The 17,821-nt window shown below is 49.9% G+C and overlaps 1 protein-coding gene across 2 annotated transcripts in view; it reads left to right on the top strand.

Annotated features, from left to right (window-relative positions):
- Window positions 1-1,728: 1,728 nt before the first annotated feature.
- Window positions 1,729-17,821, top strand: part of LOC109769515 (pyrophosphate--fructose 6-phosphate 1-phosphotransferase subunit beta 1-like) — a 28,531-nt gene continuing 12,438 nt past the window's right edge. Inside the window, exons 1-7 of one of the 2 annotated variants that reach the window (XR_012203911.1) lie at window positions 1,729-1,848; window positions 1,918-2,043; window positions 2,233-2,270; window positions 2,415-2,468; window positions 2,596-2,702; window positions 3,151-3,256; window positions 3,635-3,860. Coding sequence is in view for 1 of the 2 variants with exons in the window: in XM_073509622.1 (XP_073365723.1) it covers window positions 2,022-2,043; window positions 2,233-2,270; window positions 2,415-2,468; window positions 2,596-2,702; window positions 3,151-3,256; window positions 3,635-3,688 (381 nt within the window). In the remaining variant the exon portion in view is untranslated. Of the gene's footprint in view, window positions 1,849-1,917; window positions 2,044-2,232; window positions 2,271-2,414; window positions 2,469-2,595; window positions 2,703-3,150; window positions 3,257-3,634; window positions 4,732-17,821 lie in introns of those variants that run through there. The other variant, XM_073509622.1, reaches the window with a different exon arrangement.

The raw sequence follows: 17,821 nt of genomic DNA, 5'->3' as shown, positions 1-17,821 counted from the left end.
CCTATCTGTACGCCATGGTTTTGGAAGGGGGTGCGCATGACTTCCTCCTGTATCTTTCATGTTATGGGGGGGGGGGGGGGGGGGGGGGGGGGGGGGGGGGGGGGGGGGGGGGACATATGATTTTTCCTGCAAACATTTTAAAATTTTAAAATTGCAAACTTTTGAAACTTGATTTTTTTGAAAGTCCGTAATTTTGAACTTGAAAGTTCCAAATTCAAATTACTAATGTTCATAGAAGTTGATTTTTTGGAAGTTCAAAACTTTGAAAGCTTCAAAAAATTGCAAAAGTTTCAAATTTAGAAAGTCGTGCCTAGAATTTTGAAAAGTTGGTACTGTAATTTTGGGAAGTTGCCAAAAAAGGAAAGTGCCAAAAAGGAATTTTTCCAAAAAGAATAAAAACAATAATCAATCAAGCATGGCCAAGGGCGTGGGTGACCGCCTATTAGCCATCCCGGTGGATTTGTTAGCTCCTACCAAGGCACGTAGCACTTCTTTTGTTACAATTGTTAGACCCAACGAGAGCGGAAATCCTAATCGGCTCCCGGGAGCACATGCTTGAGCGTGCCAAAAATGTTTTTTGAATGCCAAAATATGTGAAAAAACTAGATGTGTTCATGATCACATCCAAATGCTACCTGCAAATTTTAGGGGAAAATATTAAGAATTTTGACCCGTGGAAAATGAAAATCAAGTCAAACACCAAATGTTACACTTAATTCATTTTTTTCACTAACAAAGCATTGCTATCCTGTTTTACATGGAAATTGTCAAGCACAGTTGTTACACTAACAAAAATGTCTACAAAAAAACAGAAATTTAAATTGTATTTACTATTTATTTTGAATTCACTGCTCATCCAGGAGCATATGTTCCCCAATGCTAAAACGACCCTCAACAACGAGTGGATCCCACTTGTTGGTTGTCATATACATTGGGTCACATAAAAGCCATTGAACCCACACATCAGATGGGTTCTTACGAGGTAGTAAGTTGGTTTTGCTCATTAGTGTGTTTTGCACTTGCTCAGTTTCGGATACATCGACAACATCGGCACGCAAAACACAACATATGCTCGACGAGTTGATCCCACACACGTTCGCTGTCTCCTGCGTCATTGAGGGTGTTGAACCCACACCACGGATGGGTGGGTGGGTCCCATCTGTTAGTCCGTTATACACTTGGTGGGTTCTAGAAAAAAGATAATTAGGTCTAGTGAGTGGGCCCCACATGTTGGTTGTGAAGGAAATATGCCCTATAGGCAATAATAAAGTTGTTATTTATATTTCCTTATATCATGATAAATGTTTAGTATTTATGCTAGAATTGTATTAACCGAAAACTTAGTACATGTGTGAATACATAGATAAAACAGAGTGTCCCTAGTATGCCTCTACACTACTAGGAAAATGCTTATACGTAGAAGTTTACCAGTAGCGTCTGTTTAGGACCCCATGCTACTGGTAAATACCAGTAGCGCTTGGTACAAAACGCGTTGCTGGTATTACTTAGCAGCAGCGTGGATTTTTTTGGCAGCACTACTAGTAAGTGTGCCACACCACACCCCCAGGTTAATACATAGTAGCAGCGTGGGTGATCAACCGAGCGCTACTGCTAAAGAGCGCCTGGTGTGCAAAACGCGCTACTGCTATTTCTTCTGCGTGTAAGCATTTAGTAGTAGGGGGTGTTTGCTAAGCCACGCTACCGCTCACGGGCACCCCCATCCGTCTATCTCGCACCGCTCGGAGAAAATCCCCCCTCCTCTCTCTCTCTCTCTCTCTCTACTGCAACCAGCAACGGGATCCGCCGCAACCAGCAACGGCGAGGTGAGAGGTGGCCAGATCCGCACAGGTTGGTCTCTCCCCTCCTTCTTCGCCCACCCTCTCCTCCTCACCTTATCTTGTCTCCTTTTTTCTGCAGGTCGCCATGGCGTAGACGGCGACGATGACAGGAGTGGCGCACATCCGTGGGGCAGGCCGCCGCCATGGAGATGGAGCTCCTTCTCCCCACGACGCAGAGGCCCCATGGGGCCTCCCTCCTTCTCCGGTGATTTCTTCTCAGGCCCCACCCCCTACCTCTGCCACCCTCTCCTCTGCTTTGAGCCGTGACATGTTCTGTTTCAGATCCATCCACCTATGGATGATATATGGCAAATTAGCTTGGTAGACAGTTAGTGGTCCAGGGTCCAAGTTTATGCATTTCTATCATGTAACTTATCTGCATTTTGTATTTCAGGCTTCAGTTCTAGCAACCATTTTGCATCGATGGATATTGTAAGTCATGTACAGCTTCTTTTTGCTATAGATACCTTACAATTTGCTTTAGGCTATTTCCTTAATTAAGGCATGTACCAATAATTCTAAAGCTTGTTACTCTGATGATGCATTATAATTAAGTATGTATAACCTTTTCAATAGGGCGGATTTGATATGATCTGTAGTGGAAGGGACAAGATTGAAACACCAAAGCAGGTGTGTGTTTTGAGTGCCAAATGCGTGCTGGATCTTTCCATCCCCTTTCTGGATTTGATGCTGCTTTGACTAACCAGCACTTCACTAGTTTTATCTTTATTTGTAACTCTGTTTGATATTTTTGCAGTTCCAGCAAGCTGAAGACACAGTCAACAGACTTGATTTGGATGGACTTGTTGTCATCGGTGGTGATGATTCAAACACTAACGCATGCCTCCTCGGTGAATACTTTAGGTTGGCTGCTAAAACGACAACTCACTCTTTTGCTCACCTAAAGGACTTTTTGGTTGCTGTTAATGTCTGAAGCTTTACACTGTTAAATCCTTTTATTTTCGTTCTACAATGGTGTAGCTTCTAATTAAGATTATTTATGTATTCTGTCTTGGAATTATTTTATCACAAGTAAATGATCAATCCAGATTTCACCCTTTCTGTGCCATATTGATAGTTACTCCTGCCTTTTGTAAATTGTAAGCCATATTCTGAGTGGCCACAAAGATTAAGAAGCTTATAAAACCAAGAGACATATAAGAGCAAATGACAATGGTACCTATTATACTTAAATACACTGGAAACATATTAAGTATTTGTTTGTGAGAGTAGTACATATAAATGCAGGAGAGAGAAGTTGTGTGATAAATAAGGGCAAAGATGATTCTGAGTCATGTTTTTTGCATCCCAGGGGAAGGAACTTGAAGACTCGCGTTATTGGTTGCCCAAAGACTATTGATGGAGATCTGAAATGCAAGGAGGTCCCAACAAGCTTTGGATTTGACACTGCTTGCAAGGTATTGGGTTTTTTCCCTTAGGCATCAATTAGCTAGTTGTCTGCTAGTGTAGTCTAGTTTGTAGGGATTTAGCTTGTACGGAAACACTCATATTGCACCGATACGATGATAAAGTATGTATGGATTAGATATAAAGCACACTGCGTTGACTATTTGAGAATGGGAAGATATAAATGACTAAATCTCAAGCACATACTATTCTTAACATCTTGGGGGCATGAGTAAAATAGTGAAAGAACGTTGACTAAATTAGAAATCACTCAATCAGTAAACTACTTTCTATGATAACATTTGAACAAATCAGTTGTGTCATCTTCAGTTGAAGGGGGTTTGACCTAGAACTATGTGGTTTGAAAACCAAAATATCTCGATGCTTAGGCGAAGCCCTGCGCAGATCACATCACCAACACCGTCGCCACACCATCGTGCTGACGGAACTCTCCCTCGACCCTCTACTGGATCAAGAGTTTGAGGGACGTCATCGAGCTGAACGTGTGCTGAACACGGAGGTGCCGTACGTTCGGTACTTGGATCGGTTGGATCGTGAAGACGTTCGACTACATGAATCGCGTTAACATAACGCTTCCGCTTTCGGTCTACGAGGGTACGTGGACACACTCTCTCCCTCTCATTGCTATGCATCTCCTAGATAGATCTTGCGTGATCGTAGCAATTTTTTTGAAATTGCATGCTACGTTCCCCAACAGTGATATTAGAGCCAGGTCTATGCATAGATGATTTGCATGAGTAGAACATAAAGAGTTGTGGGTGATAATAGTCATACTGCTTACCACCAACGTCTTACTTTGATTCGGCGGTATTGTTGGATGAAGCGGCCCGGACCGACATTACATGACCGCGTTCATGAGACTGGTTCTACCGACGTGCTTCACACACAGGTGGCTGGCGGGTGTCTATTTCTCCAACTTTAGTTGAATCAAGTTTGACTATGGTCGGTCCTTGTTGAAGGTTAAAACAGCACACTTGACGAAAAAAACGTTGTGGTTTTGATGCGTAGGTATAGGTAAGAACGGTTCTTGCTAGAAGCCCGTAGCAGCCACGTAAAACTTGCAACAAAAAAGTAGAGGACGTCTAACTTGTTTTTGCAGGGCATGTTGTGACATGATATGGTCAAGACGTGATGAGATATAAATTGTTGTATGAGATGATCATGTTTTGTAAAAAGTTATCGGCAACTGGCAGGAGCCTTATGGTTGTCGCTTTATTGTATGAAGTGCAATCGCCATGTAATTGCTTTACTTTATCACTATGCGGCAGCGATAGTCGTAGAAGCAATAGTTGGCGAGACGGCAAGGACGCTACTATGGAGATCAAGGTGTCAAGCCGGTGACGATGGAGATCATGACGGTGCTTTGGAGATGGAGATCAAAGGCACAAGATGATGATGGCCATATCTTGTCACATATTTTGATTGCATGTGATGTTTATCCTTTATGCATCTTATTTTGCTTAGTACGGCGGTAGCATTATAAGATGATCCCTCACTAAATTTCAAGGTATAAGTGTTGTCCCTGAGTATGCACCGTTGCTATAGTTCTTTGTGCCGAGACACCACGTGATGATCGGGTGTGATAAGCTCTACGTTCACATACAACGGGTGCAAGCCAGTTTTTGCATGCGCAGAATACTCGGGTTAAACTTGACGAGCCTAGCATATGCAGATATGGCCTCGGAACACTGAGACCGAAAGGTCGAACGTGAATCATATAGTAGATATGATCAACATAGAGATGTTCACCATTGAAAACTACTCCATCTCACGTGATGATCGGACATGGTTTAGTTGATATGGACCACGTGATCATTTAGATGACTAGAAGGATGTCTATCTAAGTGGGAGTTCTTTAGTAATATGATTAATTGAACTTTAATTTATCATGAACTTAGTACCTGATAGTTTCTGCATATCTATGTTGTTGTAGATCAATGGCCCGTGCTACCGTTCCCTTGAATTTTAATGCGTTCCTAGAGAAAGCTAAGTTGAAAGATGATGGTAGCAATTACACGGACTAGGTCCGTAACTTGAGGATTATCCTCATTGCTGCTCAGAAGAATTACGTCCTGGAAGCACCGCTAGGTGCAAGACCCGTTGCAGGAGCAACTCCGGACGTTATGAACGTCTGGCAGAGCAAAGCTGATGACTACTCGATAGTTCAGTGTGCCATGCTTTACGGGTTAGAATCGGGACTTCAAAGACGTTTTGAACGTCATGGAGCATATGAGATGTTCCAGGAGTTGAAGTTAATATTTCAAGAAAATGCCCAAGTTGAGAGATATGAAGTCTCCAACAAGTTCTATAGCTGCAAGATGGAGGAGAATAGTTTTGTCAGTGAACACATACTCAGAATGTCTAGGTACCATAACCACTTGACTCAGCTGGGAGTTAATCTTCCTGATGATAGCGTCATTGACAGAGTTCTTCAATCACTGCCACCAAGCTATAAAGGCTTCGTGGTGAACTATAATATGCAAGGGATGGAAAAGACAATTCCCGAGCTCTTCGCGATGCTAAAGGTTGCGGAGGTAGAAATCAAGAAGGAGCATCAAGCGTTGATGGTTAACAAGACTACTATTTTCAAGAAAAAGGGCAAAGGGAAGAAGGGGACACTACAAAAAAAAGACACATCCGTGACATTTTGGGCCGAACGAAAAAAAATTCTGTCATACATATGACACTTCTATGACGATAATTGTGACAAAACCCGGTATCATCATAGATGTGGTGGGCTCCTACTTCTATGATAAAAAATCATGACAGAAAATGGGCTTTTCGTCCTGGGTGGGCCGGAGACGCAGCTGCATCACATTCTTTGGGCCGTCCATGATGGAAAAAACCGTGGTAGAAGCGAGGGCGAGGAAAATTTTGGGGAGTTCCCGGTTACGGTGGGAGGTCGGGGGCCGAGCGATGCGCGTTTCTCTCATACACGTACGCGCGTGTGTGCGAGGCGTTGGGCTCTAACTGAACCCGAGCGATTGCACTGCAGGCTACGCGTTACTGAACCCGAGCGATCGATCGATGGCTGTTAACTGAACCCGATCGAGCGATTCCTTCGCTACTGCTGCTAACTAAAGCCGATCGATGCTGCCTCTGGGATGAACAGTGAGCGTTGCGGGGGGGTTTGGATGAACAATGAGCGGTGGCGTTGCCTCTGGATGAACAGGACCCCGTGGTGTGGTGGAGGGCTGGATGAACAGTAGACGGTGGAGGGGTGGCCGTGGAGGGGTGGTTGAACAGGGCCCCATGGTGTGGAGGGCTGGATGAACAGTAGATGGTGGAGGAGTGCCCGTGGAGGGGTGGTTGAACAGTAGCCGGTGGAGTAGCGCGCGGTGAAGGCTGGATGAACAGGAGCCCGTGGACGCTAGAGGAGGTCGACGGTAGCCCGTGGAGGCTGGAGGAGGTCGACGGTGGAGATGAACAGTATCCCGTGGAGTCTCGTTTTCCGGTACGCCACACCCCTCCCGATGAACAGGATCCCCGTTTCGACCGTAGGAGGTCCGTTTCGTCCGTTTTGCGGTATGCCACACCCCTCCCGATCAACAGGACCCCCGTTTCGACCGTAGGATGTCCGTTTCGTCCGTTTTGCGGTACGCCACACCCCTCCCGATCAACAGGACCCCCGTTTCGACTGTAGGAGGTCTGTTTCCTCCGTTTTGCGGTACGCCACACCCCTCCCGATCAACAGGACCCCGTTCCGAATGTAGGAGGTCTGTTTCCTCCGTTGTGCGGTACGCCAGGCCTCGTTTCCATCGCCTGTTCCGTCCAAGCCCTCTCGATGAACACGACCACGCATTCCGTTCCGACCCAGCCGGTTGGCTCCCACGCGTTCCGTTGCCTCCCGATGAACACGACGCATTCCGTTGCCTCCCCATGAACACGACGCATTCCGTTGCCTCCCCATGAGCACGACGACGACGCTGTTTCTCCGTTCCGACCCAGCCATGTACACGAGCCCTGGCCGTACGTATGCGCGAGTAGGCATTCGAGACCCCGTCCGTATGTACACATACGTGGCTGTATTTTCTTTCTTGCACCCTGGCCGCTGTACGTACGTGTACATGCTACGTGCGCGCCTCTACTACGACTCGTGCGCGCCTCTACATCCACCAGTATATATGTACGTACACGTTCGCGACCAGAATGACAACGCTACGTACGCTTCGACCAGGTGGGTCCCGACTGTCAGGCAATTCCTTGCCTGCGAAGATGTAGCTGGTGGGTCCCAGCAGTCAGGGGGGCGAATCATTTTTTTTGCCCGGACGCACTTTCTTGCGTGCGAAGATGTAGCTGGTGGGTCCCAGCAGTCAGGGGGAAACGTTTTTTTCGTGAAATATAGTGGCCCGTCCGGTGGGTCCCAGCTGTCAGGTGGAGGAATCGTTATTTTCCGTGTAATAAGGAGGCACTTCCTTGCTGCGGCCGTGGACCCAGCTGTCAGCCTCTCCACGTACAGTCCACGTCCGATGGAAGTCGTTCCTTGACCACGTTGACCATGCCGCGTGGAGAGCACCACGGCGGTGGACGACGGCGAGGCCTAAGAAGGGGACGACGCGGAGCCGGGAAGACGCGGCAGTGGAAGCCCGCGCGGAGAGGAGTACGAGGGTTCACTGGATCGGCTGCGGTGTGCGGCTGCCGTCGCCGCAGGGCCTGGCCAGCGGTGGGAATAGTAGGGGGCGGTGAGACCTCCGCGGCAGCACAGCCGGCCACGGGAGGCAGGAGCATGTGGCACGACCGGCGCTGCTTTGGGCGGCTGGAGCAAGAAGACCAGAGGTTGAAGAAGCACTACGGCCGTTGGATGGACATCGTACGGTCACTGGAGCTAGAATCGTTCATATTGACTAAAGTTGACAAAGGCCCCCGTCCCAGTCAACTTAGTAGGCCCACAAGTCAGCCTCCCACCATGGTGGGTCCCAGCTAGCAGGGGGGTATTCATTTTTTTGTGTGTAATAAGGAGGCACTTCCTTGCGTGCGAAGATATAGCTGGTGGGTCCGAGCTGTCAGCGGCGGTAACGTTTTTTTCGCGAAATACAGAGGCCCTTTCGGTGGGTCCCTGATGTCAGGTGGAGGAATCATTATTTTGCGCGTAATAAGGAGGCATTTCCTTGCGTGCGGCCGTGGACCCAGCTGTCGGCCTCTCCACGTACAGTCCACTTCAGATGCATGTCGGTCGTTGACCACGTTGACCAGGCCGCGCCGAGAGCACCAGGGCGGTGGACGACGGCGAGGCCTAGGAAGGGAACGACACGGAGGCAGGGAAGACTCGGCAGTTGTTTCCCACGCGGAGGGGAGTACGACTGCACAAGGGTTTACTGGTTCGTCTGCCGTCGCCGGAGAATAACATCAGGTGTGGGTGAGTAGAGGGATGGCTAGGGCAGCGATGGGAGTACGGTGGGGCGGTGAGGCCTGCGCGGCAGCAGAGCCGGCCGCGGGGAGGAGGGAGCAGGCAGTCCCGCCGGCGCTTGTTTGAGCGGCTAGAGCAGGAAGAGCAGAGATTGAAGAAGCACGACGGCCTTTGGATGGCCATCCAAAGTCACTTCTTGTGCGTCAACCTTTTTTTTAGGAAAGCCTCAAATCTGTGAAAAACAGCATACACCCAATCTGCCATTATTTCTAATAATTTACAGCCCATTTGTTATTATTAAGGTTTTTTTGGAGCCCATATTCTTTTAGTTGGCATTACAGCCCATATTGTGGCCACGGTTAAAAAATTATACGAAATTTTGCATATTTCGGTGCGGTCTGAACTGTTTTTAATCCCGAAATTTCGACTCACATTCCAACTGATTTTAAAAATAAATGTATATCAATATAAAATCCAACAAATTCTTCACGCATAAAAATTAATGTAATTTAAAATCTCAAAATAAAAAAAAAGATATTTGACACTAATTGCCGGTTTGATGTGTTTTAAAATTGTATAGCCCGTTTCTCATTACTGATGGGCCATTTTCTCGGCCAGCCGAATGAAAGCTCTCCTTGTCTTGAAAGATTTGCAGCCCAACAGGCCTGACAAAGCGACTTACTTGGCAAATCACAAAAAAACTAGGTTGTGGCCATGGACCCAGCTGTCAGCCTCTCCACGTACAGTACTCTTCCGATGGAAGTCGTTCCTTGACCACGTTGACCACGCCGCGCGGAGAGCACCACAGCGGTGGACGACGGCGAGGCCTAGGAAGGGGACGACGCGGAGCCGGGGAAGACGCGGCTGTGGAAGCCCGCGCGGAGAGGAGTACGAGGGTTCACTGGTTCGGCTGTGGTGTGAGGCTGCCGTCGCTGCAGGGCCTGGCCAGCGGTGGGAATAGTAGGGGGCGGTGAGGCCTCCGCGGCAGCACAGCCGGCCACGGGAGGCAGGAGGATGCGGCACGACCGGCGCTGCTTTGGGCGGCTGGAGCAAGAAGACCAGAGGTTGAAGAAGCACTACGGCCGTTGGATGGACATCGTACGGTCACTGGAGCTAGAATCGTTCATATTGACTAAAGTTGACAAAGGCCCCCGTCCCAGTCAACTTAGTAGGCCCACAAGTCAGCCTCCCACCATGGTGGGTCCCAGCTAGCAGGGGGAGTATTCATTTTTTTTTTGCGTAATAAGGAGGCACTTCCTTGCATGCGAAGATATAGCTGGTGGGTCTGAGCTGTCAGCGGCGGTAATGTTTTTTTCGCGAAATACAGAGGCCCTTTCGGTGGGTCCCTGATGTCAGGTGGAGGAATCATTATTTTGCGCGTAATAAGGAGGCATTTCCTTGCGTGCGGTCGTGGACCCAGCTGTCGGCCTCTCCACGTACAGTCCACTTCAGATGCATGTCGGTCGTTGACCACGTTGACCAGGCCGCGCCGAGAGCACCAGGGCGATGGACGACGACGATGCCTAGGAAGGGAACGACACGGAGGCAGGGAAGACTCGACAGTTGTTTCCCACGCGGAGGGGAGTACGACTATACAAGGGTTTACTGGTTCGTCTGCCGTCGCCGGAGAATAACATCAGGTGTGGGTGAGTAGACGGATGGCTAGGCCAGCGATGGGAGTGCGGTGGGGCGGTGAGGCCTGCGCGGCAGCAGAGCCGGCCGCGGGGAGGAGGGAGCAGGCAGTCCCGCCGGCGCTTGTTTGAGCGGCTAGAGCAGGAAGAGCAGAGATTGAAGAAGCACGACGGCCGTTGGATGGCCATCCAAGTCACTGCTTGTGCGTCAACCTTTTTTGTAGGAAAGCCTCAAATCTGTGGAAAACAGCATACAACCAATCTGCCATTATTTCTAATAATTTACAGCCCATTTGTTATTATTAAGGTTTTTTTGGAGCCCATATTCTTTTAGTTGGCATTACAGCCCATATTGTGGCCATGGTTAAAAAATTATACGAAATTTTGCATATTTCGGTGCGGTCCGAACTGTTTTTAATCCCGAAATTTCGACTCACATTCAAACTGATTTTAAAAATAAATGTATATCAATATAAAATCCAACAAATTCTCCACGCATAAAAATTAATGTAATTTAAAATCTCGAAATAAAAAAAAGATATTTGAAACTAATTGCCGGTTTGATGTGTTTTAAAAATGTATAGCCCATTTCTCATTACTGATGGGCCATTTTCTCGGCCAGCCGAATGAAAGCTCTCCTTGTCTTGAAAGATTTGCAGCCCAACAGGCCTGACAAAGCGGCTTACTTGGCAAATCACAAAAAAACTAGGCTGTGGCCATGGACCCAGCTGTCAGCCTCTCCACGTACAGTACTCTTCCGATGGAAGTCGTTCCTTGACCACGTTGACCACGCCGCGCGGAGAGCACCACGGCGGTGGACGACGGCGAGGTCTAGGAAGGGGACAACGCGGAGCCGGGGAAGGCGCGGCAGTGGAAGCCCGCGCGGAGAGTAGTACGAGGGTTCACTGGTTCCGCTGCGGTGTGAGGCTGCCGTCGCCGCAGGGCCTGGCCAGCGGTGGGAATAGTAGGGGGCGGTGAGGCCTCCGCGGCAGCACAGCCGGCCACGGGAGGCAGGAGCATGCGGCACGACCGGCGCTGCTTTGGGCGGCTGGAGCAAGAAGACCAGAGGTTGAAGAAGCACTACGGCCGTTGGATGGACATCGTACGGTCACTGGAGCTAGAATCGTTCATATTGACTAAAGTTGACAAAGGCCCCCGTCCCAGTCAACTTAGTAGGCCCACAAGTCAGCCTCCCACCATGGTGGGTCCCAGCTAGCAGGGGGAGTATTCATTTTTTTTGTGCGTAATAAGGAGGCACTTCCTTGCATGCGAAGATATAGCTGGTGGGTCTGAGCTGTCAGCGGCGGTAACATTTTTTTCGCGAAATACAGAGGCCCTTTCGGTGGGTCCCTGATGTCAGGTGGAGGAATCATTATTTTGCGCGTAATAAGGAGGCATTTCCTTGCGTGCGGTCGTGGACCCAGCTGTCGGCCTCTCCACGTACAGTCCACTTCAGATGCATGTCGGTCGTTGACCACGTTGACCAGGCCCCGCCGAGAGCACCAGGGCGGTGGACGACGGCGAGGCCTAGGAAGGGAACGACACGGAGGCAGGGAAGACTCGGCAGTTGTTTCCCATGCGGAGGGGAGTACGACTGTACGAGGGTTTACTGGTTCGTCTGCCATCGCCGGAGAATAACATCAGGTGTGGGTGAGTAGAGGGGTGGCTAGGCCAGCGATGGGAGTACGGTGGGGCGGTGAGGCCTGCGCGGCAGCAGCGCCGGCCGCGGGGAGGAGGGAGCAGGCAGTCCCGCCGGTGCTTGTTTGAGCGGCTGGAGCAGGAAGAGCAGAGATTGAAGAAGCACCACGGCCGTTGGATGGCCATCCAACAGTCACTGCTTGTGCGTCAACCTTTTTTTAGGAAAGCCTCAAATCTGTGGAAAACAGCATACAGCCCATCTGCCATTATTTCTAATAATTTACAGCCCATTTGCTAATTATTAAGGTTTTTTTTGGAGCCCATATTCTTTTTGTTAGCATTACAGCCTTATTGTGGCCACAGTTAAAAAATTATACGAAATTTTGCATATTTCGGCTCGGTCCGAACTGTTTTTAATCCCGAAATTTCGACTCACATTCAAACTAATTTTAAAAACAAATGTATATCAATATAAAATCCAACAAATTCTCCACGCATAAAAATTAATGTAATTTAAAATCTCAAAATGAAAAAAAGATATTTGAAACTAATTGCCGGTTTGATGTGTTTTAAAAATGTACAGCCCATTTCTCATTACTGATGGGCCATTTTCTCGGCAGCCGAATGAAAGCTCTCCTCGTCTTGAAGGATTTGCAGCCCAACAGGCCTGACAAAGCGACTTACTTGGCAAATCACAAAAAAACTGGGCTGTGGCCGTGGACCCAGCTGTCAGCCTCTCCACGTACAGTACTCTTCCGATGGAAGTCGTTCCTTGACCACGTTGACCACGCCGCGCGGAGAGCACCACGTCGGTGGACGACAGCGAGGCCTAGGAAGGGGACGGCGCGGAGCCGGGGAAGACACGACAGTGGAAGCCCGCGCGGAGAGTAGTACGAGGGTTCACTGGTTCGGCTGCGGTGTGAGGCTGCCGTCGCCGCAGGGCCCGGCCAGCGGTGGGAATAGTAGGGGGCGGTGAGGCCTCCGCGGCTGCACAGCCGGCCACGGGAGGCAGGAGCATGCGGCACGACCGGCGCTGCTTTGGGCGGCTGGAGCAAGAAGACCAGAGGTTGAAGAAGCACTACGGCCGTTGGATGGACATCGTACGGTCACTGGAGCTAGAATCGTTCATATTGACTAAAGTTGACAAAGGCCCCCGTCCCAGTCAACTTAGTAGGCCCACAAGTCAGCCTCCCACCATGGTGGGTCCCAACTAGCAGGGGGAGTATTCATTTTTTTGTGCGTAATAAGGAGGCACTTCCTTGCGTGCGAAGATATAGCTGGTGGGTCTGAGCTGTCAGCGGCGGTAACATTTTTTTCGCGAAATACAGAGGCCCTTTCGGTGGGTCCCTGATGTCAGGTGGAGGAATCATTATTTTGCGCGTAATAAGGAGGCATTTCCTTGCGTGCGGTCGTGGACCCAGCTGTCGGCCTCTCCACGTACAGTCCACTTCAGATGCATGTCGGTCGTTGACCACGTTGACCAGGCCGCGCCGAGAGCACCAGGGCGGTGGACGACGGCGAGGCCTAGGAAGGGAACGACACGAAGGCAGGGAAGACTCGGCAGTTGTTTCCCACGCGGAGGGGAGTACGACTGTACGAGGGTTTACTGGTTCGTCTGTCATCGCCGGAGAATAACATCAGGTGTGGGTGAGTAGAGGGGTGGCTAGGCCAGCGATGGGAGTACGGTGGGGCGGTGAGGCCTGCGCGGCAGCAGTGCCAGCCGCGGGGAGGAGGGAGCAGGCAGTCCCGCCGGTGCTTGTTTGAGCGACTGGAGCAGGAAGAGCAGAGATTGAAGAAGCACCACGGCCGTTGGATGGCCATCCAACAGTCACTGCTTGTGCGTCAACCTTTTTTTAGGAAAGCCTCAAATCTGTGGAAAACAGCATACAGCCCATCTGCCATTATTTCTAATAATTTACAGCCCATTTGCTAATTATTAAGGTTTTTTTTGGAGCCCATATTCTTTTTGTTAGCATTACAGCCTTATTGTGGCCACAGTTAAAAAATTATACGAAATTTTGCATATTTCGGCTCGGTCCGAACTGTTTTTAATCCCGAAATTTCGACTCACATTCAAACTAATTTTAAAAATAAATGTATATCAATATAAAATCCAACAAATTCTCCACGCATAAAAATTAGTGTAATTTAAAATCTCGAAATGAAAAAAAGATATTTGAAACTAATTGCCGGTTTGATGTGTTTTAAAAATGTACAGCCCATTTCTCATTACTGATGGGCCATTTTCTCGGCCAGCCGAATGAAAGCTCTCCTCGTCTTGAAGGATTTGCAGCCCAACAGGCCTGACAAAGCGACTTACTTGGCAAATCACAAAAAAACTGGGCTGTGGCCGTGGACCCAGCTGTCAGCCTCTCCACGTACAATACTCTTTCGATGGAAGTCGTTCCTTGACCACGTTGACCACGCCGCGCGGAGAGCACCACGTCGGTGGACGACGGCGAGGCCTAGGAAGGGGACGACGCGGAGCCGGGGAAGACGCGACAGTGGAAGCCCGCGCGGAGAGGAGTACGAGGGTTCACTGGTTCGGCTGCGGTGTGAGGCTGCCGTCGCCGCAGGGCCTGGCCAGCGGTGGGAATAGTAGGGGCGGTGAGGCCTCCGCGGCTGCACAGCCGGCCACGGGAGGCAGGAGCATGCGGCACGACCGGCGCTGCTTTGGGCGGCTGGAGCAAGAAGACCAGAGGTTGAAGAAGCACTACAGCCGTTGGATGGACATCGTACGGTCACTGGAGCTAGAATCGTTCATATTGACTAAAGTTGACAAAGGCCCCCGTCCCAGTCAACTTAGTAGGCCCACAAGTCAGCCTCCCACCATGGTGGGTCCCAGCTAGCAGGGGGAGTATTCATTTTTTTGTGCGTAATAAGGAGGCACTTCCTTGCGTGCGAAGATATAGCTGGTGGGTCTGAGCTGTCAGTGGCGGCAACGTTTTTTTCGCGAAATACAGAGGCCCTTTCGGTGGGTCCCTGATGTCAGGTGGAGGAATCATTATTTTGCGGGTAATAAGGAGGCATTTCCTTGCGTGCGGCCGTGGACCCAGCTGTCGGCCTCTCCACGTATAGTCCACTTCAGATGCATGTCGGTCGTTGACCACGTTGACCAGGCCGCGCCGAGAGCACCAGGGTGGTGGACGACGGCGAGGCCTAGGAAGGGAACGACACGGAGGCAGGGAAGACTCGGCAGTTGTTTCCCACGCGGAGGGGAGTACGACTGTACGAGGGTTTACTTGTTCATCTGCCGTCGCCGGAGAATAACAGCAGGTGTGGGTGAGTAGAGGGATGGCTAGGCCAACGATGGGAGTACGGTGGGGCGGTGAGGCCTGCGCGGTAGCAGAGCCGGCCGCGGGGAGGAGGGAGCAGGCCTAGACGGGGCAGCCCAAAACCACGTCCAACACTTGCCAAAACTCCGTCCCTCGTTTTCTCTGTGTTTCGCACATTCGACTTTGTGTGGGCAATTTGACTGTGCATGATATGAAGATATGATATGTATGAATGTTGATCAGCATGATGTTAACTGGCTGGTAGTTCCATTTTCGACCATGAATAAAACTTCCAACATGATGTTAACCCTGTTTGAAAAGGCCGTGTTAATATAAATGCTCTGCCTCTGAAAGTTGCAGTTTCTTATCTGAAACTGAACTTGCAGTTTCTTATCTGAAACTGAAACTTGCAGTTTCTTCTCTGAGAATCACATTGTCTGCACTTTTATACTCCTATGAAACTACATTTTTTTAAGTGCTAAAAATAGATCTCTAGAATTCATAAAATACTTCATATGCTCAATACTGCAAATCTGAAATTCAAAAGACATTCATATCTGAAAGTACTCTCAAAATACACAACACAAAACACAATATACAACCTGCAAATACTGACAACCCTAAGCTCCTCCTGACAATTCACAACCTGCTCGACTATTGGGCTGGGGGGCAGCCCCCTCCTATTCCTCGGCGGCAGACAACCGCCCCGTGAGATGATGTGAACGGCGAGGGAGACGATGGCGGGGAAGCTTCGTCGGGCCAACTGCTTTTCTCCTCTTGCAGTTGGGTTCGGTCGACGAAGACTCCACCAGCTCGCTCTGGCAGGACACCCTCACAAACGGCACCCTGTAGATGCTCGATCCTTCAATCTCTGGTGGATGCTCCATCTGGGATCGATACTCCCACCACCGCTCCCTCACGATCGGATTCGGTGAATCTGTTTGCTCCATGGCCCAGAGGAGCAGCTCTATGTACTCCGGCGCGACTCCCTCCGGGAGTATCGCCGCCTTTTCGCTCTGTTGCAGATATTTGGCCATGGATGTCGCCGTCGCCGCTAGTTGGTCCTTGTTGTCAAACCAAGACTGTATCTCCAACATCCTAGCTAGCTTCACAGGGTCGCCGTCTGCGATCCTCACGTATCGGTTGTACTCCTCCATCGATCTACTTCTCCACAACACGTTCACTCATCGGCGGTGGTTTTTGAATGGAAGAGGAGAGGAGCAGTGCTGGTTTTGGATTAGAACGGGAGAGGAGCGACGCTGGTTTTGGACTGGAACAGGAGAGGAGGGGCGGTGGTTTTGAAATGGAAGAGGAGAGGAGCGGCGCTGCATTTAGATTGGAACAGGAGAGGAGCGGCGGTGGTTTAAGAGGAGAAGAGCGGAAGAGCGGCGCTGGTCTTGGAAGTATTTTTTTGTTGCTTTGCGTATTTTGGGTCAAAGTTTGACCACGTACTGTATTTGACAAGCAAAATGTGAATGCATGTCACCAAAAATTGTACCGTTTGGTTCGTATGTGAATGTACTTTCAAATTATATTATTTTTGCAACGTATAACATATATTTTATGTGCGAAAATCATGGTCAATTATGACCCAGAATAAAAGGGAGACTAGTTAATGTGGGGTCGCTTTCTTAATTGAAGGGTAAATTGATTTTGATTTTGATCTAGTCACAGCGCGCCGGCCCTCTCGTCCAATCCTAAATCGCTGCCGCACGCTCCTCTCCCTCTTCTCCATTGCAAAACCACCTCCTCTCCTCTCCATCATCTCCATTCCAAAACCACCGTCTCGCCTCTCCCTCTTCTGATCTTCTCCATTGCAAAACCACCTCCTCTCCTCTCCATCATCTCCATTCCAAAACCACCGTCTCGCCTCTCCCTCTTCTGATCTTCTCCATTGCAAAACCACCTCCTCTCCTCTCCATCATCTCCATTCCAAAACCACTGTCTCGCCTCTCCCTCTTCTCTATTGCAAGACCACCGTCTCTCCTCCCATCTTCCAAAGCTAGCACCGGACCACTCAGAAGGACATCTATGGAGAGGATGCAGCAGCGAATCAGGCAGATCGCCGGCGGCGACCAGGCAAAGTTAGCCAGGTTGAAGGAGATCCTTAGTTGGTTTGACAATGAGTGGGAGATTTCGAGGACGGTGCGGGCCATGTGGCAATGTATGCGAAAGAGCGAGACGACGGCGATGAGGGCGGCGATGTACATGTACTCCTCGGCGGCAGTCACACCGCAGTCCTCTGAGTTCATCGAGTATCTCCTCTGGGCGATGGAACAGACAGATTCGCCCGAGGCGACAGTCAGGCGGAGGTGGTGGGCGTACAGGTCGAAGGTCGAGCACCCAGAGGATAACGAATTGATCGAGTATGGTGTGCCGTTCGTGAGGGTGCAGAGCCAGCCGGAGCCACAGGAGTATTCATTCTCCCACCGCAAGAGGAGGCCGGATGGCGCGACGTCGCTTCCCCGCCGTTCTCCATGGTTCCCTCGACGCTCGCCTCGTTTCAACGGCGGCGGTAGGGTTTAAGGTGAGCTTCACACTAACCTAATCTTCCACCTGCTCATGCTTACAATCAGTGTGACAGCTAATGAAAATCATGCTTACAATCAGTCTCCGAGTACTACGCCAATCACCCTAAAATAGCTCTGGACCTTTGGGTCAAAG

The sequence above is a fragment of the Aegilops tauschii genome, chromosome 2, assembly GCF_002575655.3.
Source record: "Aegilops tauschii subsp. strangulata cultivar AL8/78 chromosome 2, Aet v6.0, whole genome shotgun sequence".
Lineage (NCBI taxonomy): Eukaryota > Viridiplantae > Streptophyta > Magnoliopsida > Poales > Poaceae > Aegilops > Aegilops tauschii.
Note: the sequence above shows the minus strand (reverse complement) of the source record. Positions and strands in the feature narration are given on the sequence as shown.